Source organism: Carcharhinus amblyrhynchos, chromosome 4 (assembly GCF_965287045.1).
Source record: "Carcharhinus amblyrhynchos chromosome 4, sCarAmb.v2.hapA, whole genome shotgun sequence".
NCBI lineage: Eukaryota > Metazoa > Chordata > Chondrichthyes > Carcharhiniformes > Carcharhinidae > Carcharhinus > Carcharhinus amblyrhynchos.
In genome coordinates, this window is record NC_137327.1 from 71,952,308 (window position 1) to 71,976,066 (window position 23,759).

General features: G+C 43.9%; 1 protein-coding gene across 2 annotated transcripts in view; it reads left to right on the top strand.

The window, feature by feature from the left end:
• Nucleotides 1–13,187: 13,187 nt before the first annotated feature.
• The window catches only part of LOC145342111 (interleukin-13 receptor subunit alpha-1-like), a 38,849-nt gene continuing 28,277 nt past the window's right edge, over nucleotides 13,188–23,759 (top strand). The window contains exons 1-2 of one of the 2 annotated variants that reach the window (XM_080187333.1): nucleotides 13,188–13,438; nucleotides 22,202–22,353. In XM_080187333.1, coding sequence (XP_080043459.1) covers nucleotides 13,348–13,438; nucleotides 22,202–22,353 — 243 coding nt within the window. In that variant the 5' untranslated portion in view covers nucleotides 13,188–13,347. The remainder of the gene's footprint in view (nucleotides 13,439–22,201; nucleotides 22,354–23,759) is intronic. The other variant, XM_080187334.1, reaches the window with a different exon arrangement.

Here is a 23,759-nt window from a genome sequence, read left to right on the forward strand (position 1 = left end):
GATTGACAGTTACAGGTAAGCCTAGTAGGTAAGGATATGATCGGCACAACTTGTGGGCCGAAGGGCCTGTTTGTGCTGTAGATTTTCTATGTTCTCTATGTTCTAAAAGCAATTTTCTGAGATTTTTTAAAACTTGCATTTCAAGACTTCCCATTGTTATTATATGTTGGTTTTCTTGTGTCAAGTTTCCAAGAGAAAGAATGGTGATTGCTGAAAACAATGCATGCTCCAAATTTCAGTAAAGGCTATGCATTGTTCGCCATTCCTTTAAGTGGCTTGTGATGGCATTTTGCTGAATGTGCTAAATGAAGACGACAATTTCCTGAGCCAAACAGAAGTCCGTTTGGAAGATTAGGTTTAGTCACTGACCACTTCCTCAGTAATGCCCACAGCTGCTTACTGGGAAATGGTTCCTCTTCTACTTTTTGTTCACAGGATCTATTCACACTCTTATTTTCACATTTTCATCTGTACTGCTATCACCATTTTTGTGTCAATCTGCAATCAAAGTATTGCACAGTCTGATCCACACTAATACCAAATGCAAAACATGTCTTCTGCCAATGGCGATGGACAACTCATGCTCAAACAAGCTTGCTGCCCCAGAGACGATCATTGGACTCTATGGAACCCACGACCATATCAGCTACAGTTGTCTTCTCCCATTCTAGCTTTAGTTTAAAGAAAGAATCAAGTACCAGACTTTAGCTGCTCCATAGATGAACAGAGCATGAGGATTGTTGATCGACAATACAATAGCACTGGTATGCCAGCTTTACACAGTGCTTTCTCAACCCAGAAATTATGGCAGTGCAGTGTTATATTACTGGATTACTAATCCAATTTTTCAAAAAAATTTTTATGGGATGTGGGCATTGCTGACTAGTCCAACATTCATTGCCTTTTTCTATTTGCTCTTGAGAAGGTGATAGTGAACTGCCTTCTAGAACCGCTACAGTCCCTTTACAACCATTTAGGTGTTTGGGATAGAAATTCAGGATTTTGACTCCATGATAGTGAGCGAATGGCTATTTATTTCCAAGCCAGGACGGTGGGGGACCTTGAAGGTGGTGGTGTTCCCAGGCATCTACTACCCTTATCCTTCTAGGTGATAGATGCCACAAGTTTGGAAGGTGCTGTCAAAACAGCCTTGGTGAGTTGTTCCAAGTACGGTACAGTTTCATAGTTTGAATTCTGAATAATATATCTAGAATAGAAAGATGGTATCAGGAAAAGTGACTTTTTTAAAATCCATAGGATGTGGGCGTCATTGGTGAGGACAACATTTGTTGCCCATTCCCTTGAGCTGAGCCATTTCAGAGAACAGTTGAGTGCTAACTGCACTGCAGGGTAACTGGAATCACAGGTAGGTCAAACCAGATGAGGAGGGCAGATTTCCTTCACTAAAAGGCAATAGCGAACTAGATGACAATTAATGATAGTTCCAAATTTGTTTCTATAATTTAAATTCCACCAGCTGCTGTGGTGGGGTTTGAATCTGTATCTTTAGTTCATTAGCCTGGGCCTCTGGATTATGAGCCCAGTGACTTACCTGGTTCACTAATGTCCTTTGAGACAGAAAACCTGTCATCTTGAACTGGGCTGGCCTATATGTGACTTCCCAGTGTGGTTGACTCTTCTCTGCTCCCTTAAGTGGTCTACTGACCAATTAGCTGTTTTAAACGGCTATACAACATTAGAAATATAAAACCAAACGGGCCACTCAGTTGTCAACTAGGTCTCAAATGAAGCCACAATCAGACCGGTTGACCCAACAAAATCCAACCATTATTTTGTAAATTGAGTTTGTGTCTTTATATGCCCTCTTGTAAACAGAACCCCCACTTACCTGACGGAGGGGCAGTGCTCCGAAAGCTAGTGGTTTTTGCTACCAAATAAATTTGTTGGACTTTAACCTGGTGTTGTGAGACTTCTTACTGTGTTTACCCCAGTCCAATGCCAGCATCTCCACATCATTACTGCATAGTTACCCAGGAAATATTAGGAAAATACTATTCTAATTCCCGGGTAATTGATATCCTTACCTACCACCCCAACACCCACAACTTCTCAACTCTCACCCTACCTTACCTGACTTAGCCCCCACCAACAGACCCCTGAACCCCAAGAAAAGTCTCTACCTGCTGGAAGATGGTTGTAGTGGTTGGAAGCTAATGATTCCAGCCCCAGGAGTTCCTCAGAACAGCACCTGTTTCCCATTATCTATAGCTGCTTCATTTAGGCAAGTACTCTGTCACTCTATTAACTCATGCTTTATAAATGACGGGGTGATACATTAACCTTCCCTCCATCATAAGACCAGAAATGGACATTTTTGTTGCTGATGGCACAGTGAGCTTTTTCACAATTCATCAAATTTTTCACAGTAACTTCATGACAGTGTTAATGTAAGCCTACTTGTGACACTAACAAATAAATAAACTCGAGAAATTTTGAAACCCTCCATGTCTGCATGCAGCAAGAGTTGGAAAGCACCTAGACTTTGACCTGTAAGTGCTAAGCAACATTCATGGCACATTAATCCAGACCGTTACCATCTCCAGTAAGAGGCATCCTAGTCATCTCAATGAATCCTCCACCATCAACTGGGCAGCATGATGGCACAGTGGTTAGCACTGCTGCCTCACAGTGCCAGGGACCCATTCAATTCCCAGCTTAGGTCATTGTCAGTGCGGAGTCTTCAAGTTCTCCCCATGTCTGTGTGGGTTTCTCCGGGTGCTCCAGTCTCCTTCCACAGTCTGAAAGATGTGCTGGTTAGGTGCATTGGCTGTGCTAAATTCTCCCTCAGTGTATCCAAACAGGCGCTGGAGTGTAGCAGCTAGGGGATTGTCACATAACTTCACTGCAATGTTAATCTAAGCCTACTTGTGAAACTAAATAAACTTTACAAAAAGTTTAAACTTTAAAATTTTACATCCTGGGGGTTAGCATTGACCAGAAACTTAATTAGACCAGCCATATAAATACGGTGGCTGCAAGGTTATACGGTTTTTCTTAATGCAGGAGAGTACAGTAGAGCACTCAAGCTGTGTAAAGAAGCAATATCAGAGCTTGGATGCTAGCCAGCTTAAGACATGGCCGCTAATGATCGAGGTAAAATTTGGGGATTGGCAAGATGCCACAACTAGAGGAGTGCAGAGATCTCAGGGAGTTGTGCGATTGCAGGAACGGAAAGGGCATGACCATTCAGAGATTTAAACGAGGTGGTAGGAAGTTTCAATTTGAGGCTCTGCTGGATGTAGATTAGCAAGCACGGGGTAATGAGTGAATGACATTTGGTGCAAGTTTGAGGACACACAGATGGGTTCTGAATGAACTCTAGTTTGTGGATTCTCAACCTTGGGTCTGTGACCCTTAGAGGTCTACACAAACTTTTCAAAAGCTTCACAAAAAATGTTAACAGAATATATAGCCTTACTTGAAAATGGAAATCCAAAATAAAGTCTTTGATTTGATTATTTTTATAGATATTTATGTGCGTGTATGTAGGCTAAACATATATTGTTGCATAATTTTAACAGTAAAAAATGAAAATTGATGTGTTCTGACAATTGAACAAAAGAAATGTGTCGTAATACATCCTGCTAAACATTGCATTGACCTTTTACATTCTTTAAAACACATAGTTTTAATATGACAGAGGGCTAGATTTTACAGCACCCTTGCTGTGTGTATTTAAATAGGTGTGGGGTACATAAAATACAAGGGGTGCCCAGCCCACCCTGAGCTCTCCTCATTATAAGCTAGGTGGGCACAAGTGTGTTCAACCCACCCATGATATTTATATAAATAAAGATCCATTGAGTTTGTTACCAAGTAATTGACCAGGATATTAAGCTTCCCACAACATAATGCAATTGGTGTGGGCAGGCAGGAGGGGATTACCAGTATGTTTTTTTGGGCCAGATTGAAAAGGGTGTTTAGGAGGGAGTGTGAGCACATCATTCAGTGTGGGAGGAGGGAAGTGCATCTCTCTTTATTCCTTCAAAACCCAGACCTCTCCACTCCGCCTCTGTGGGTTCTGGGATTATTCCTGCTCTAGAAGCCTAGGATGCCAGACTCTGGCAGGTTTCACTCTTCTTCCTGTTGCACCTTGCATAGTAAGAAGTCTCACAACACCAGGTTAAAGTCCAACCAGTTGTTTTTTTTGAAACCAGAACTCTCCACTCACCTGACAAAGGGGCAAACTCCAAAAGCTTGTGGGTTTACTATCAAATAAACTGGTTGGACTTTAACCTGGTGTTTTTACTGTGTATACCCCAGTTCAACACTGACATCTCCACATCATGACACACCTTGCATACCCAGTAATGCCCACTCTGCTTTGGCACTGCCAGCACTGCTCAAGGAGAGGACTTGCTCTCATTGAGTCCCACTCTCAGCTAAGTCAGCCTGCTTCTTTCCAGTGCATGGCTACCAGTTGATTTTCTTTCTGCGATTCATGAGAAATGGGGTGTGAGTAGCCCACCCTCCTATAAAATCCAACCCTTAGTCCTGGGTGTAAAGGACACTCTTTCAAAATTTGTAGATGATAGAAAACTTGGAAGTATTGAGAACCATGAGGAAGATAGATTTCAGGACTTAGACAGACAGATGGAATGAACAGACCCATTATAAATGAAATTTAATCGAGAGATCAGAAGTGATCGATTTTGATAGGAGAAGAATGAGAGACAATATTAATAGAGAGTACAAATCTAGAGGGCTGTAGGAGCAGAAGGATCTGAGCTATACGTGCAAAATAGTTGAATGTGGCTGGAAAGGTGGAGAAAGTGATTAAAATGCCTATGGGATCCTCTGGTGTGTGTGTGTGTGTGTGTGTGTGTGTGTGTGTGTGTGTGTGTGTGTGTGTGTGTGTGTGTGTGTGTGTGTGTGTATAGAGTCATAGTCCTGAAGTCATTGCATTTTACAGCACAAAAAGAGGCTCTTCAGCCCATTGTGTCTACGCTGATCATCAAACACCTATTTTTTCTAATTCCATTTTCCAACACTTGGTCTGTAGCTGTGTCTGCTATGGCATTTCAAATGGAGATCTAAATGCTTCTTAAATGTTGACGGTTCCTGCCTCTACCACCCCTTCAGGCAGTGAGTTCCAAGTTCCCACCACTCTCTGGGTGAAAAAGTTTTTCCTCAAATTCCATGCCACTTCCTTTAAATCTATGTCCCCTAGTTATTAACCCCTTGACTAAGGAGAAAAGTTTCTTCCTATTTACACATCTATGTCCCTCATAATTTTGTACTCATCAGGCATTAATTACAAAAGCAAGGATCCTTTGCAAAATACCATTTTGGCCTCAGCTGGAATATTGTGCCAGACCTGAAGGCCACACTTTATAAAGGATGTGAAAACTGTAGAGGGGCTGCGAAGATGATTTATGAGAATGGTTCCATAAGAACATAAGAACATAAGAAATAGGAACAGGAGTAGGCCATCTAGCCCTTCGAGCCTGCCCCGCCATTCAATAAGATCATGGCTGATCTGTCGTGGCTCAGTTCCACTTTCCCGCCCTCTCCCCATAACCCTTAATCCCCTCTCTTATCAAGAACCCATCAACCTGCTTCTTAAAAATATTTAGCGAGGCAGCCTCCACCACTTCAACGGGCAGAGAATTCCAGAGATTCACCACCCTTTGAGTGAAGAAGTTCCTCCTCAACTCCGTTCTAAACCGCCTCCCCTTTATCTTGAGGCTGTGCCCCCTAGTCCTACTGTCTTTTTTGAGCGGGAAGAGTCTCTCCACCTCTATCCTATCCATCCCATTCATCATCTTATACGTCTCAATGAGATCTCCCCTCATTCTTCTAAACTCTAACGAGTACAAGCCTAGTTTATTCAGCCTCTCCTCATAGCTCAATCCCCTCAACTCCGGTATCAGCCTAGTAAACCTCCTCTGCACTCCCTCCAGGGCCAAAATATCCTTGCGCAGGTGCGGCGCCCAAAACTGCACACAGTACTCCAGCTGCGGCCTCACCAATGCCCTATACAGCTGCAGCAAGACCTCCCTACTTTTATATTCAATCCCCCTCGCTATGAAGGCCAGCATCCCATTCACCTTCCTGACCACCTGCTGCACCTGCAAGCTGGGTTTTTGCGACTCATGCACAAGGACCCCGAGGTCCCTCTGCACCGTCGCCTGCTGCAGTTTTTCGCCACGTAAGTAATAGTCCTTCCTACCATTCGTCCTACCAAAGTGGACCACCTCACACTTGCCAACATTAAATTCCATTTGCCATTTCCTGGCCCATTCGCCCAGCCTATCTAGATCCTTCTGCAGACTCTCCACACCCTCCGCACAATTTGCCTTTCCCCCAATCTTGGTGTCATCAGCAAATTTCGACACCCTGCACTCGGTTCCCTCCTCCAGATCATCTATATAAATGGTAAATAGCTGAGGCCCCAGCACCAACCCCTGGGGCACCCCACTAGTCACCAACCGCCAATCCGAATAGCACCCATTGACCCCCACTCTCTGCCTCCTATTTGACAACCAATCCTCTATCCACGCTAACACCCTACCCCCAACTCCATGTCCCCTGACCTTCTGCAATAACCTCTTGTGAGGTACCTTGTCAAACGCCTTCTGAAAATCCAGAAAGACCACATCCACCGGCTCTCCTCTATCCACTGCCCTAGACACATCCTCATAGAACTCCAGTAAATTTGTCAGACACGACTTCCCTTAATGAAACCGTGTTGCGTCTGCCCTATCAAGCAATTCCCTTCAAGATGCCTCGCAATTTCCTCCTTAATGACGGATTCCAACATTTTACCTACCACAGACGTTAAACTAACCGGCCTATAATTCCCCGCCTTTTGCCTGGCACCCTTCTTAAACAACGGCGTAACATTAGCCGTTTTCCAATCTTCCGGCACTTTCCCGGAATCCAGCGACGTCTGGAAAATAACCACCAAGGCATCCACTATAACCTCCGCCATTTCTTTCAGAACCCTCGGATGCATTCCATCCGGTCCTGGGGACTTGTCCACAATCAGCCCCTCCAGTCTGTCGAGCACCACCTCTCTAGTAACAGTAATGTCATTAAGACCCTCCAGTCCTACCACCTTTCCATCGCTAACACCCGGCAAATTATTCACGTCCTCCTCCGTGAAGACAGAAACAAAAAAGTTATTCAATACCTTAGCCATATCCCCATCCCCTACCACTAGCTCCCCTTTCTCATCCTCTAAAGGACCAACGTTCCAGGGATGAGGGACTTCAGTTGCATGGATAGATTGGAGAAACTGGGGCTGCCCTCCTTAGAGAGAATTGAAAGCAGATTTGATAGAAGTGTTCAATGCCATGAGGTATCGAGACAAAATAGATAGAGAGAAATTGTTTGGATTGGTGGAAGTATCAAGAACTTTAGAGGACTGTGATACATGATGATATGAGGAAAAGCCTTTTCCACAGTGGGTGCTGAGCCTCTGGAATACACTGTCTGAAAGTGTTTTGGAAACAGATTTCATTACAACATCCAAAAGGGAATTAGATCATTACCTGAAGGGATTTTTTTTTAAATGAAGGACTATTGGGAAAGCAGAAGAGTGGGACCAGTTGATTTTCTCTGGCTGAGAGCCAGCCCAGATAAGATAGGCTAAATGGCCTCCTTCTGTGATTACTGTACGATTCTATTTGGTAATATTGTAAATTTATACAGCACCACTGAAGAATTACAACGAGAGTGACTTACAGATCCCAGGGCTGAGATCCTGTGTCAAATGGCAATAAGAGTTCCTCCAACATCTGTTGGAAGGATAAAATAAAGCAAGCCAGACTCCCACTCCTAACTGTCATTACTGTGACCTGCCCTGCAGGAAAGTGCAAGCGTGCACTCATCACACCAGCAAGATTGCTGGTCTGTGGTGCCACTGACTACAGCATTGATTCCTCTGCAGCATCGACACTTTTGGTGCATTTAATAAACTCTATTCATATGAAGCTGGATTTTCAGCAAATACAGCAATGGAAACAGAGTACTAAGCTAGGGTGAATATTGACCATGACATAGGTGTAAGCATGTCTAACATACTTCCATCCCTTGACAAAATTGTTCCTGAACAACAGTAACAGATTTCATATGAAGTAAAACAATAATAACAAATATGCCTCATTGTGGAACTGGAAAGTACTTGCAGTGTTACGGGAGAGTCTGTGGATTCCTTTTTAACATGGAAGGGAAGTTTTGGAAAAAATGTTTGACGAAGTTTGTGCAGGATAGGGAATAGGAAGCTGGCCAGAAAAATGTTCAGATCAGTGAGTTTGCACATGAGCAGTGGGAGAGAACATATGCTGAGTGTGACGCAGCCAGAGTGAGTGTGGGTATCAGGAATTTGGAGTACAGTGGGAATTTGGGGCAGAGGGGAAATAAGACATTTTTGATTTTGTTTTGCTTTCTAACTTCTTAAATCTTCAGAGAATCTTCTTGCCCCGCTGCAGCAGTGCAGGCTACCAGCGAGAGTAGTGGGTAAGGTCAGATAAATGTTTACAAGCGTCATTTTGTGGTTTATAGTTTGTATATTCTGTAGTAACAAGTATCAGGAAAGAGGGAGCCTAGACTAATTGATATAAAAGGTTTAATGTAAAGGAATAAATCATGGCAGAAGAACTCAAAGCTATGGTGATCTCTTTGTGCTTCACATAGGAAACTGGGAGCATTTCCAATGCCTGGGGGCAGCATATGTTCAAGAACTGTCTCCAGCTGCAGTCCCTGAAAGCCTGGGTTTCACAGCTGGAGTGGTGGCTGGGATCACTGTAGAGTATCCAGGAAGCTGAGAGTTTGTGGATAGCATGTTAGGAGAGATGGTCACACCACAGGCTAAGACAGGAAGAAAGGGAATGAGTAACCAACAAGCAGAGTAAGAGGATTGGGCAGGTAGTGCAAGAATTCCCTGTGGCCATACCCCTGCAGAACTGATGCACCATTTTGGATGCTGGGGGAATGTCCTCTCAGGGGAAATACAGTTAGATATCTCACAACACCAGGTGAAAGTCCAATAGGTTTATTTGGTAGCAAACACCACTGGCTTTCAGGGCTTTGCCCCTTTGTCAGGTCAGTGGGGAGTTCTGATCACAAACAGAGCATAGAAAGGCACACACTCAGTTTACAGAATACTGATTAGAATGTGAGTCTTTACAGCTAATCAAGTCTTAAAGGTGCAGACAATGTGAGTGGAGATAGCATTAAGCATAGGTTAGAGAGATGTGTATTGTCTTCAGACAGGACAGTAAGTGAGATGTTGCAAGCCCAGGCAAGTTATGGGGTTTACAAATAGTGTGACATGAATCCAAGATCCTGGTTGAGGCCGTCCTTGTGTTATCAGTTTCTGCTCAGTGACTCTGCGCTGTTGTATGTTGTGAAGGCTGCCTTGGAGAACATTTACCTGAAGATCAGAGGCCGAATGCCTGTGAATGCTGAAGTGTTCGCCAACAGGAAGAGAACAGTCTTGCCTGGTAATTGTTGAGCGATGTTCATTCATCTATTGTCGTAGCGTCTGCATGGTCTCCCCAACTTACCATGCCTTGGGACATCATTTCCTGCAGTGTATCAGGTAGACAATGTTGGCCGAGTTGCAAGAGTATGTGCCACGTACCTCGTGGATGTGTTCTCATGTGAGATGATGGCATCCGTGTCGATGAGCTGGCATGCCTTGCATAGGTTGCTGTGGCAGGGTTGTGTGGTGTTGTGGTCACTATTCTCCTGAAGACTGGGTAGTTTGCTGCGGACAATGGTCTGTTTGAGGTTGTGCGGTTGTTTGAAGGCAAGTAGGGGTGTGGGGATGGCCTTGGCAAAATGTTCGTCTTCATCAATGACGTGTTGAAGACTCTGGAGAAGATGTCATAGCTTCTCCGCTTTGAGGAAGGACTGGATGACAAAGGGTACTCTGTCCTCCATGTCCCTTGTTTGTCTTCTGAGGATGCCAGTGCAGTTTCTCGCTGTGGCACGTCGGAACTGTCAATCAATGAGTCAAGCGCCATATTCTGTTCTTATGAGGGCATCTTTCAGCGACTGGAGGTGTCTGTTGCAATCCTCCTCATCTGAGCAGATCCTATGTATACAGAGGGCTTGTCTGTGGGGGATGACTTGTTTAAGGTGTTTAGGGTGGAAGCTGGAGAAATGGAGCATCGTGAGGTTATCTGTGAGCTTGTGGTACAGTGAGGTGCTGAGGTGACCATCCTTAATGGAGATGTGTGTGCCTAAGAATGCAACTGATTCCGGAGAAGAGTCCATGGTGGGTCTGATGGTGGGATGGAACTTGTTGATGTCATCATATAGTTGTTTCAGTGAATGTTCACCATAAATCCAAAGGAAGAAAATGTCATCAATGTATCTAGCATCAGTTGAAGAAGTCTTGTTCGAGCCTGTGCATGAAGATGTTGGCATATTGAGGTGCGAATTTGGTCCCTCTGGCTGTTCCATGTGTCTGGATGAAGAACTGGTTGTTGAAGGTGAAGACATCGTGGTCCAGGATGAAGTGGATGAGTTGTAAATTTGCATCTGGAAACTGGCAGTTGTCGGCGTTGAGCACAAAGGCATTTGCAGCAATGCCATCATCGTGGGGAATCCACCAGGTACATGGTACATACCCCAGTCTAACGCCAGCATCTCCACAATATGACTCTCAGAGGAAAACAGCAACTGTCCAATTCATGGTACTGTGGTTGACTGCTGCACAGGAGGAGTAAAAAAAATGGGAATGCAATAGTTAGACAGCAAACTACCCAGCCTTCAGGGGAACGGTGATCATGACACGACACAACCCTGCCACAGCAACCTCTGCAAAAGTGGCAGATCATCGACACGGACGCCATCACCTCACATGAGAACAATATCCACCAGGTACACTCTTGCGACTCGGCCAACATTGTCCACCTGATACGCTGCAGAAAAGGATGTACTGGGGTATGGTACATTGGGGAGACCATGCAGACGCTACAACAATGGATGAATGAACATCGCTCGACAATCACCCTTCTTGTTGGGGAGCACTTCAGCGGTCACGGACATTCAGCCTCAGATCTTCGGGTAAGTGTTCTCCAAGGTAGCCTTCACGACACACGACAATGCAGGATCGTTGAGCGAAAGCTGATGGCCAAGTTCTGCACACGAGGATGGCCTCAACCGGGATCTTGGGTTCATGTCACACTATCCGTAACTCCCACAACTTGGGTTTACAAAATCTCACTAACTGTCCTGGCTAGAGGCAATACACACCTCTTTAGCCTGTGCTTAACCCATTCTCCACTCACATTGTCTGTACCTTTAAGGCTTGATTATCTGTAGAGACTCGCATTCCAACCATTATCTTGTAAATTGAGTTTGTATCTATATATGCCTTGTTTGTGAACACAACTCCTCACTCAGCTGAAAAAGGAGTGACATTCCAAAAGCTTATGCTACCAAATAAACCTGTTGGACTTTAACCTGGTGTTGTGAGACTTCTTACTGTGCTTACCCCTGTCCAATGCCAGTGCCTCCACATTATGAACTCATAGTACCAGGCATCCAGGTTAAATTCCAGCCTCAGGTGATTGCATGGAGTTTGCACATTCTCCTCATATCTGATATAGAATCATAGAACCCTACAGCGCAGAAAGAGGCCCTTCGGCCCATCGAGTCTGCACTGACCACAATCCCACCCAGGCTCTACCCCCACATCCCTACATATTTTACCAACTAATCCCTCTGACCTAAGCATCTAAGGGGCAATTTTAGCATGGCCAATCAACCTAACCCACACTGTGGACTGTGGGAGGAAACCAGAGCACCCAGAGGAAACCCACGAAGACACGGGGAGAATGTGCAAACTCCACACAGGCAGTGACCCGAGCTGGGAATCAAACCCAGGTCCCTGGAGCTGTGAAGCAGCAGAGCTAACTACTGTGCTACCAGACTGCCCCATGTGGGTTTCCTCCGGATGCTCTGGTTTCCTCCCAGTTTGTGTTCGGGCATTAGCAGGGTAAGTATATGGAGTTACGGGGATAGGGCCTGGGTAAGTTTTTTTTGTGCAGGCTCGATGAACCGAATAGCCTCCTTTTACACTGTAGGGATTCTAGTCTAAAGCCACGTTTGATCTCACTGAAGTTACAAAGGAAAGATTTAGTTTTACATGCCGTTATGGGCTTTGTGGAGGCTGGGTCAGGCCAGTTCCATTGAAATTGCTCGTTTTTTTTTGATCATCCCCTCCGTTTGGCTTCTCGTAGCAGTTCCAAGTTGTTACTGCGGGTCCTCCGAATGCAAACAGGAGTGTCAAACACTATTATCTCCCTTTATCAGCCAGCGGAGGTGGCAGACATTTGTTATCTGGGTGGAGTGGGGTGGCTATAGAGCGTTGTAATGGCTATGTCACTGGACTAGCAATCCAGAATCTGTAGCAGTTTGAGAACTTGAATGGATTTATTTTTTATTAAATTTGGAAGGCAAGAGCTGGACCACGGAGCTGTTGCAACATTACAAAAAACACGTTAATATGTGTTCTTAAGAGAACGAAACGCGTTGTCCTTATAAACCGGCAGATATGTACTCCAATCCCGCACTTTTGGCTATTAACAATTCCTGGATGGCTTCCTTTGTATCAAAACAACTTCGTAGTCACGGGCAATACATGTCAGCCTAGGCATTGCAAAGTCTGAAAAAGGAAGCCCTTTTTTTAAAAAAAGACGCACAGCAGGTATGACTGCATTGCCTGGGGGGGGGGGAAGCCAGGTTTTAACTTCCTTTAATATATTTGGATACATATTTCAATTTTTCACATTTCATGATCACTTTTTCATCCCGGCATTCTGTGAACCATCTTTCGGAGATGCTGGATACCACCCTGTGGAGGTACGTTGTCAAATTTGACTTCATTATATTGTGTGGGCTACACAAGGAAAAACCCGTTCAAAATTGTCAAATGTCAGTAAAAATGAGTCATACTGGAGTTACGTTTTAAGCTGTACAAGACCATTTCAGGCAAAAATTTTTTTGCCCTGGTTTTAAAACGAATCTTCTTTAATAAAAAGCAGATTAACTTGTGTGTGTATTTTTGTTTTGCACTGTCGCGTTGAAACAATCGGGGTGCTGGAGCGTGACAAGAGAGCAATTAGTAAGGAATATCTCCGAGCAGTTGAGATTGTAACAAAACCTCCCACAGCCAGGGTGACGTTGCTCCGTGACTTAATGTTTGGAAACATTTCTTCCGCTTCCAGTGCGAAGGCTGAGAGTGATCAGGGAGTGAGTTTGGGACAGCCATATCGTGCCACCCTGTCTATCCATCGAGGGAAAGATTGCTCCACAAAGCCCGTCTAAGGAGAGTCCTGGCTGCCCGCTGGTGACCAAGGTGGCGCGATGCCAGCTCCACTATCCCGACTCTTACTACTCTCACTGTCCTGCTTACTGATGGCCCGGACCGGGAGCAATAGTTGCTGTACCTGGTCAGGTAAGTGGGCTCTCCTCAAACCGCTTGAACTTTCAAAATGTATATTAAACTCCCTTTTTTTTAAACTTGGCTTTACAATCACGAGCTTCTGTTTTTGGGAGTCCGCAGCTTTAACAGGACCAGGTGGGAGCACCCCCCACCCCCCCCCCTGTCAAACTGTGTAGCTGCTATTAATTATTGATCCAGACTGCTGTCGACTCATGGCCAACTCCGCAGGCGCTTCATAGATTCTGGGGACAGATGTCTTAACAGTTACAATTTGCATTTTTATAGCGCCCCTAAATGCCATGTACCCCCCCCCCCCACCCCCTGACCACAACGAGATAACATTGTGCATCCATCCACGTGGCAAATAAAAAGGAAAATATGTGTTTATACAACACCGTTCGTAGCAGCCCTTTTATAATCTTGTGGAGTGTAATCGCTGTTGTAATGTGGCGATCTGGTAGTGACTGGATAATCTGTTACTGAGATGGGAAATGGTGTCTCCGTCTTTTGAAACGTGCCATGGGATCTGTCTCTCAGACAATCGCCGGAATTTTACCGCCCCGCCCAGTGGAGGAATAAGAAGGGGCGAGGGGCGGACCATTGGAAAGGTCCATTAATTCAGACGGGACCATTTTTCCACCAGCGAGGCTGTAAAATCCTACCCAATGTCTCAATTTGATGGTAGCCATGCAGCACCCTCAGTCCTGCATGTCAGCCATGATCTTTGTACCCAAGTGTCTGGAATTGGACTTCAACCAACGAGTGTCTGACTTTGGGGCACCAGTATGGCAAAAAAGAGCTGCGGCTGGCACCTCAGAAGGATTCTCGACTCTGTCTTTGTGTGTCGTGCACCCCGGTACTTCTCTGATTTTGTTCAGGTTCAAAGTTCTCCTAGGCTGATGTCACAGGGAAAAAAGACAGTACCCATCCTTTAATCTATTTCAAATAATCCAGTCTAACAGAATCAGAGTGATAAAGGGTACAGACTCCTGAGCACAATCTCAGGAATATGTAGGCAACCCCAAAAGCAAGAACAAATAACTTGGCACTCAGCCAAATCTTTTGCTCACTGCAGCAGGACCGGAAGATGCAAGCAAAGTCGGAAAATTCCAGCCGTGGTCTTTTTGGTACTTGCTTGTATTACTGAAGCATATAAGATTCCAAGAGGGATTGGCACGGTAGATGGCGAAAGGCTGTTTTCCTTGCCTGGTGCACACTCATCAGGGGAAGCAGTCAACTGTTTAGGACTGAGATGAGGAGCAATGTCTTCATTCAGATCTGTGAATCTTTGGCATTCTCTACCCCAGAAAGCTGCGAATGCAAGACAGACGTTGATAGAATTTTGGAGGTGAAGAGAATCGAGGAATATGGGAAAGTGAAGTTGTGGTTGAAGGTCAGCATGATCTTGTAGAGTGAGCAAGCTGGCACACAGTGTCAAATGGCCAACTTCTATCCCTATTTCTTATGGTCTTTGGTCGCAGCTAACTCCTGGGTCGAACTCCCTTCATATATATAAGCCCAAAAGCATGCAGCTAACCACTGTCAACATGTTCTCGCCTGCCCTCTGTATTCTAGACTGTGAACAAGCCCAGGCTCTAAAAGTGAATCACATTTATGTTCCAAGGAAATGTCAGTTTATATGAATCCGCTCTGTAAATGCGAGCTACTGGCCCTACTCAGTTACGTTTTGGGAAGTCAGATGGCAAAAGCAAAGCTGAATGTGTCCCCCTGCATCTGACTCCCCATGTTAGAATCATAGAATTATCGAATCCCTATGGTGCAGAAGAGGCTATTCGGCTCATTGTATCTGCACTGACTCTTTTACTAATACCGAGTATCTTACAGGCTGTCTTCTCTGCCCTATCCCCTTAACCCCACACATTTCCCGTGGCTAATCCATCTAACTTACACATCTTAGCAAACTTAGAAATTTCCCATGGCCAATCCACCTAACCTCCACATCTTTGGACTTAAAAGTATTTAACAATGATTGAGCCAATACGGTGTCACACTTGGTGGGGGGGAATACCAAAAGAGAAAACGCTGGAAAACCTAACCTGGCAGCATCTGTAAGGAGAGATAAGAGCTGATGTTTCGAGTCGAGACGGCCCTTTGTCAAAGCTATGACAAAGAATTATAGCTGACTCTGCACAGACATGACTTTCCCATAAATGAATGCAATATCAACCTACATTTGATAACTCTCTGGATTCAGTATTAACTGGAATAAGCATCTTCAGCTCATTTTAAAATTCCTGTCCTTAATTATTTTCAAATCCTTCATTGGCTTCACCTCTTCTGCTTCTATAATCTCTTCCTGTTCCACAACTTGCCAAGGTATCTGGACTTATCTAATTCTGGTCTATTTAGGATCATGATGTGGAGATGACTGGGGTAAACACAGTGATAAGTCTGATAACACCAGGTTAAAGTCCAACGGGTTTATTTGGTAGCAAAAGCCACTAGCTTTCTGAACGCTGCTCCTTTGTCAGGTAAGTGGGAGTTCTGTTCACAACAGGGCATATAAAGACACAAACTCAATTTACAAAATAATGGTTGGAATGGGAGTGTTTACAGGTAATCAAGTCTTAAAGGTACAGACAATATGAGTGGAGAAAGGGTTAAGCACAGGTTAAAGAGATATATATTGTTTCCAGCCAGGACAGTTAATGAGATTTTGCAAGCCCAGGCAAATCGTGAGGATTACAGATAGTGTGACATGAACCCAAGATCCCGGTTAAGGCCGTCCTCATGTGTGCGGAACTTGGCCATCAGTTTCTGCTCAGCGACTCTGCATTGTCGTGTGTCATGAAGGCTGCCTTGGAGAATGCTTATCCGAAGATCAGAGGCTGAATGCCTGTGACCGCTGAAGTGTTCCCCAACAGGAAGAATCCCCAATGTTAGTTGCTGTACTCCATTGCCTTCACTTTTCCTTCCTCCTTTAATACCATTCTTAAAATCTATGTTTTTGACCAAGTTGTTAGATCCTTGAACTAATAACTTCTTAAGTGGATCAGTGTCATATCTTGTTTCAAAATGCTCCAATGAACGCCTTGGCATGTTGTATTATGTTAAAGGTGTTAGATAAACATAAGTTATTGTTATTGCAGAGGCTAATTCAATGGAAGTTATTGTAGGTGATTATTATGGGAAAAATTCAAACACAGATGTGGAAATGAAAAGGGTATTTGAGGGTTCTTTTCTTTCTCAGTCCCACACTGAACCAAATATGGAAAATTTCTCCCTCAACAGCGTGTATCATATGCAACTCCTAACAGCTCATTTAGCCACTTCACACATTCTTACCTTGCTTTAGGTTTCATCAAGCTTTTAGTCCAGTGATGGGCAATTTAGGCCAGTGAGTGGACCACATGGGTGGCCCCCTCCTTCATCTCAGTGGGCTGCAAGATTGAAATCAGGCTTGTTCACTTCCCATGACGCCATGAATAAGATTAAATACATCTAATACATCCTGAATAGTTCATAACAAGTTATAGAAAATGCTTAATCATTTATATATTAATAGAACTATCATCAACTTCAAACGATAAAAACAAAATAAATATTGACACTTTGGATGCAGAGTGCTTTCACAGTCAATGTTGTGTGCAATCAGCACACACCTCACTTCACTTACCCTTGCTTCAGTGTCAGTTCAGTCATAATGGTAATAAAAAAAAAACTTGGCCAGAAATCAGCGGGGCAACGGTCAACAAGATATCCCGTGGGCTGTACCCCAAACCCAGGGGCCCCTGCGTCCCTGAATTGCAGGCTGTCAAACATTTTTCTGATCACTCACTCCAGGAGGGAATGGGTTGCAGTCCTCCAAAACTAGAGTCCTCCATTTTTATATTGTTTTTGAAATGAACATAGTCTGAGTGAGAAGGATTGACCGTGTGCTTGTTCCCACACCCCTATATCTCTCTATCCTTTATGATTGACAACTGCAGCATAACTTTCTGGTAAGTCCATGGATAAAGAATAACTTCCTACGTAATTATCAGGAGACTGATTAGAAGGGCAGTAAAATATATTTGAGATGGTGAAAGAAGGTGGTTTGACTGACAGTCATGAATCATCTGATGCGTAATGACAGATCGGTCAACTATCTGTTTGGAATAGGGAGACACTACTTTGCAAAGACAAATGGGGAAGGGGTGCCTGAGTGTGGGAGGTCATGTAATGAAATACATTCATTCAGATCTGGCAACTCAATAACCCTTTCCATTAGCAGAGGCTTCAAGAAACCTTCTTTAAAAATGAGCAGGCCTCACAAGAGGCTTCAACCTATTGGTTATTACAGAAAGTCTATTACATAGGACGGCACAGTGGTTAGCACTGCTGCCTCAAAGCACCAGAGACCTGGGTTCGATTCCTGGCTGGGGTCATTGTGTGGACTTTGCACATTCTCCCCGTGTCTGCATGGGTTTCTTCCCACAGTCCAAAGATGTGCGGGTCAGGTTGAATAGCCATGTTAAATTTCCCCTTAGTGTCAGGGGGTTAGCAGGGTAAATATGTGGGGTTACAGGGATAGGGCCTGGGTGGGATCGTAGTTGGTGCAGACTCAATGGACCAAATGGCCTCCTTCTGCACTGTAGGGATTCTATGATCCTCTGTCTTTTCGTAAGCAATTTGTTGCCCATTACTAATTTCCCTTGAGAAGGTGGTGTTAAGCCACCTTTTTGAATCGTTGCAGTATATCTGGTGCAGGTATACCCACTGTGCTTTTAGGGTGGATGTTTCAGGATTTTGAAACAGTCGTGGCAAAGGATGGTGTGTGGTTTGGAGGGGAACCAAAAAGTGGTTCCCATGCATCTGTTGCCCTTGACTTTCTATGTGGTAGAGGTCACAGATATGGAAGGTGTTGTTGAAGGAGGCTTGTTGAGTGACTTGCATATAGAATATGCTCCTACTGTTGTGCACCAGCAGTGGTGAGAGTGAATTGGAATGCTGGATTTAGGAGCTTGTATAGGACATTTGGCCCTTCGAGCCTGCTGTGCTATTCGACAAGATTATGGCTGATCTAGATGCGGTCTCGACTCAACTTTCCTGTCTCCTCTCACTCGCCAAAGTAACCTTTGACTGACGCCCCTTTTGATCAAAAATCTATCTAACTCAGCCTTGAATAAGTCCAATGAGTCAGCCTCCTCTGCTCTCTGGGAAAAAAAACTCCACAAACTAATAACCCTCTGAGGGAGAAAAAAATTGTCACCTCAGTCTTAAAAAAGAGATATGTTATTCTTAAAATTTTTAATGTATGTTTGCATGACAGACATTAGTCTAACTGCTTTCTGCCTCTCTCCTTTCTTGAATAAAAATGTTTTATTTGCTATTTTTGAATCCACTGGGACTGTTCCAGATTTTAAAAGTTTTGGAAGATTATAATCAATAACTTTCTCTGCAGTTATGTCTTTTAAAACCCATGAATGCAGGCTGTCTTGTCTTGGGGATGTGGCAGCTTTGGGCTAATTGTTTTTCCAGCACATTTTCCCTGGTCACTATGATTGTTTTAAGTTTTTTCCTCCCTCTGCCCTCCTGATTTTCAGATATTTTTGGGAAAAATTCTGATGTTCAGACACAAAATACCTGTTCAAGACCTCCATCATTTTGTTGGTTTCCATTATCTACACTTCCCAGATGCACTCTCTAAAGGACCAACACTAGCTTTGCTTGCAGTTTTCCTGTTTAAAAACTTGTAGAAACTCTTGCTGTCCGATTTTAAATCACTGGCCATCTTTCTCTCATACTTTATTTTCTCCCTGTTTTCTTTAATCATTTTTTGCTGGTTCTTAAAATCTGACCAATTTTCTGATCTCCCACTCAACTTTGCACAGTGTTCCTTTCATTTGAAACCCTCCCTTAACCTCCTTATTTAGCCATGGATGAAGCATTTTTCTCAAAGCCTTTCTTTCTCACGAGGATAAATCTTGGCTGAGAATTAATTAATTTCAGCTTAAAAGTCTACCCCTGCACATCAACTGGACTACTTTTTAGCCTAGTTTCCCATTTCACTTTTGCTAGCTCTGCCTTCATACCCTCACAATTACCTTCATTTAGATTTAGACAAGCCTTAAACCTACCCTTCACTCCATCAAACTGAACGTGAAAAATGTGTTTTGATTGCTGTCATATAAATGCTCCTTTATTATGAGTTTATTGATTATTCCAGTCTTACTGCATATTACCAGGTCTAGAATAGCCTGCTCTCTGGTTGACTCGAAAGACATACTGCTCTAAGAAATTGTCCTGAATACACACAATGGACTTATTTTCCAGGCTAGCTTTACCTATTTGGTTCACTCAATCTACATGTAGATTAAAGTCAGTCATGTTTATTGTGGTACCTTCCTTACATGTCACAATTGTTTCTTCTTGTGTACTCTGTCCAACAGTGCAATCATGTTAACGGGGCCCATAACCTATTCCCACAAGTATTTCTATCTGTGCAGGGCCAGGCAGATGGCATCTGCTGTGGACCTGATGTGGTGATAGGTGAGCTATACTGGGTGCAAGTAATCTGGGAGACCAGAGTTGATGCGTGACAAGACTAACCTTTCAACATACTTCATAATGATGGATGTCAGAGCTATCAGATGGTAGTCATTAAGGCAGGCTGTGTGGTTTTCCTTTGGTGCATAGATGATGGTTGTCTTCCTGAAGCAGACAGGGACCTCAGATGCATTTGACCTGTGAACATTGTTGAGGAAGTAAATTATATACAGGATGAATAATGTTGCTGTTATCTGTGTTTGTGCACACAGTGAAGAAGAATTACACTTGTACACCATTTTTCAGGAATTCAGGCACCACCCACACTGCCCTTCTCCCCTCCAGTGTTGCCTATTGATTTGTAATGCAGGGAGCCACAGCAACCATTTTATACTCAGCAAAGTCCCACAAATAATGACCAAACAGAATGGTCACAATATAGCAGGAGGCCATTCAGACCATCATATCCATACCAACTTCTTGCAAGAGCAATTCAGCTAGTCCCATTCCCACCTTTCCCTTTTGATTTTTAGCTGCTTATCCAACTCTTATTTAAACGACCTTCCTCTGCTACACTCTCAGCCAGTGTGATTCCAGATCCTGACCTCTCACACAAAATGTTTATTCTCATGTCGCCATTAGTTATTTTGCCAGACATCTTACACTGTCGTCCTTTAGGTTTTGACCCTTCCACCAGGCACTGTCTACTTTGTTTAGATCCATCATGATTTGGAACATTACTGTCAAACCCTTTCTGAACCTTCACTCCTCTGTGGAGTTTCTTCAATCTATCCAGGTAACTGTGAACCACCGAAGTGGATATTTTTCAGCACTCTCTGAAAAGTCTTCACACCCTTCCTTAGTGTGATGCTCATGATTGGCACAATTCTCAAGTTGAGAATGAACCAAAGTTTTATTAAAAAAACATCATAATCACCTTGTATTTGTACATTTTGCTTCTGTTTGTAAAACCCAAGATTCCAGTCGTGCCTTATGTAGATTTCATTACATTTCCTCTTACTCTGACTCCAGCCAATACCTTATTTTTGTTGATATCTGTCGCCTTTATAAACCTTGTTCAAACTTTCAAATGCTGCATCCTCGATCCCAAGCCCCTGCTAAAACCCCACTCCTGGGATCCTGCTCTGTTCACATGCAACCCTTCCAGCTGTGCTGGCCCCATCTCCCCCAGAGCCTGTCCCGATGTCCCAGGAATCTAACACCTTCCCCCCATCCCATCTTTCCAGCCACCTGGTCATTTGCTCCTTCCTTCTATATCCTGCACCAACTAGCAAGTGGTGCTAGATGTAATCAGGTGATCTCCTTGCTTTCTATGTTCCTGAAATCTGCCAGGAGGACCCCATCCCTCTTTCTACCTACATCGTTGTTTTTAGGTGGTCCAAGCCCTCTGTTCACCTTTCCCACTCAGAGTGCCCTTTAGCTGCTCATTGATATCCTTGACCCCAGCCCCAGGGAGGCAGTGCAGCATCCAAGAATTTACTGTTTCCTTAAATGTTGATTCATCATTGCTTTCCCAATCTTCCCACTTCTCCAGCCCTGTAAAACTGGTACAGTTGGCTTACTTCTGGCTTCTCTCCTTAGAAGTGCTATAACCCTCATCCATTCCGGATGGAACACTGGTCAGAGAGTGCAATGAACTCACAGGACTCCTGCATCACCTTCCCGATCCTTCTTGACTGCCTGGAGGTTGCTTATCTTCTCTCTGCCTGCACATCCTTTGGCTATGGGGTGACCACGTCCAGAAACATGCTGTCTATGGGTTACCTCAGCTCCTCGGTGCAGTGCTCTTACACCAGCTAGACTCTGAAACCCAAAGCGGGAGCTGTTCCAGCTCCTGTACATGTGGTTGTCCAGTTCATAATCTCTTTTTAACCATGATTTTGATTGAGGGATAAATATTGGCGAGGCCACCAGACACTTCTTGTTCTCAAATTAACACAGATATTGCAAATAATCCATTACCTGAGAGAGCAGAATGGCCCCTGGGTTTTTAATGTTCTGTCAGTAGTGCAGCACTCCCTCAGTGTAGCACTGGCGTGTGGGCAGCTTTTATTTTGTGCTTTGGATGCATGTGTGTTACCACTGACATCTTTGAATCTGCCTCTCCTGCTGTCTCACCAGGCCAGAGCTCAGGCACCATGGATACCACTGCCAAAGGCAGCTCAGCAATCATTCAACTCTGCTGTGTTCTTCTAACTGTTAATTTTGTGTCTAGTGTTGGGTGAAAAGAGGGAATACTTAGTGCTGATTGTGATTGCATTGCAGTGACTCTCCCATCTCCAATTAACTTGACTGTGAAGGAGATCAATTTCAGTTATTCCATTTGGTCTTGGGATGTACCAAGTGATCTCGAAAATTTCACCAACCATTCCTTCAAATTTGAAAGCTCATTTAAGTATGACGATGCTGATTGGGAGGTATGTTGAAATGTTTATTGTCATCTTTTCCAGGTGTGCGGTGTATAGCAGCAACACTGTTCTACCTAAGGGCAGGTTCTCTCTTCATTTCTCCTCTCAATCTCGCACCTTCCAATTTGATCGCTGGTACGAGTCTCCCATTTTCAGTTTCAACTTGTGTAACATCATCATTCTTTTTCTCTCACTCGATGTACATCTCTCTTCACCTTCCTTCAGTCACCTCCTTCAGCAAATTCCTCATGCTTTAGGATGTGGCCAAACCAACCCTGTTGCCTTGATGATATTTACTAACAATCTTTCCTCATCACCATCTCAGAACTTCTTCACTGTTCTGATGTTCTCTCTAACTGACCCATTCCATCCTTCTCCAGAACCGGATTCCGTAACTTTCTACACTCTAGATGTCTGCTTTTTTCAAGGTGTTTAGTGAATATTATTTCAATTGGATATCCACTTGCTGGATTTGGGTGATAAAGCTCCTCTCAGTCCATTAAATGACATCTCAGTAGAATGTCACCTTGCTGTTTCTAAAGGAACACAATGTTTTGATCTCAACCTGGCATCCAGACCACACTCTGAATAAAGAAATTCTTCTGTGTCAAAGCAAAATACTCTTGATGCTGGAGATCTGAAATAAAAACAGAAACTCAGCAGGTCTGGCACCACATGTGGAGAGAGAAACAGAGTTAACGTTGCGAGTCCAAGCAGACCCTTCTTTGAGGATACATTCTTCTGATCACACTCTTTAAACTTCCCTTTCACAACAGTAGATCTGTGCCCACTGATGTTGTCGTATTCAAGCTAATTGTCTCAGTTATGAACATAGAACATACAAATTCGGAGCAACAGCAGGCCATTCTGCTCCCCGAGACTACTCTGCCTCTCAGTAAGATCATGGCTGATCTGATTGTAAGCTCAGCACCACATTCTGCCTACCCCTGATTAATCTATTGAGCTCTGTTTTTAAAATATTCAATGTCCTTACCTCCACGATGCTCGGGTAATAACGTTCCAAAGATTCACAACTCTCTGAAAGAATATTTTTTCTTCTCATTTCCGTCATAAATGAGAGATTCCTTTTTAAACTGTATCTTTTATTTTATCCCAAATAGAAGCCCATGCGTCCCTTCAGTATATTTTGTCTTTGAATAAGATCACCTTTCAAACTTCTTGACTGCAATGAACGCAGACCTAACCTGCCCAATCTCTTGTTGTAAAATAACCAATATCTCCCCAGTTGCCCCATCCCAGGAATCAGTCAAATGAACCTCCTCTGAACTGCTTCTAACACATTTAGAGATGGGGTTATGGTGGTGGTATTGCCACTGGATTTGTAATCCAGAGACTTAAGAGTAATGCTCTGGGCACCTGGGTTCGAATGCCACCATGATAGATGGTGAAATTTG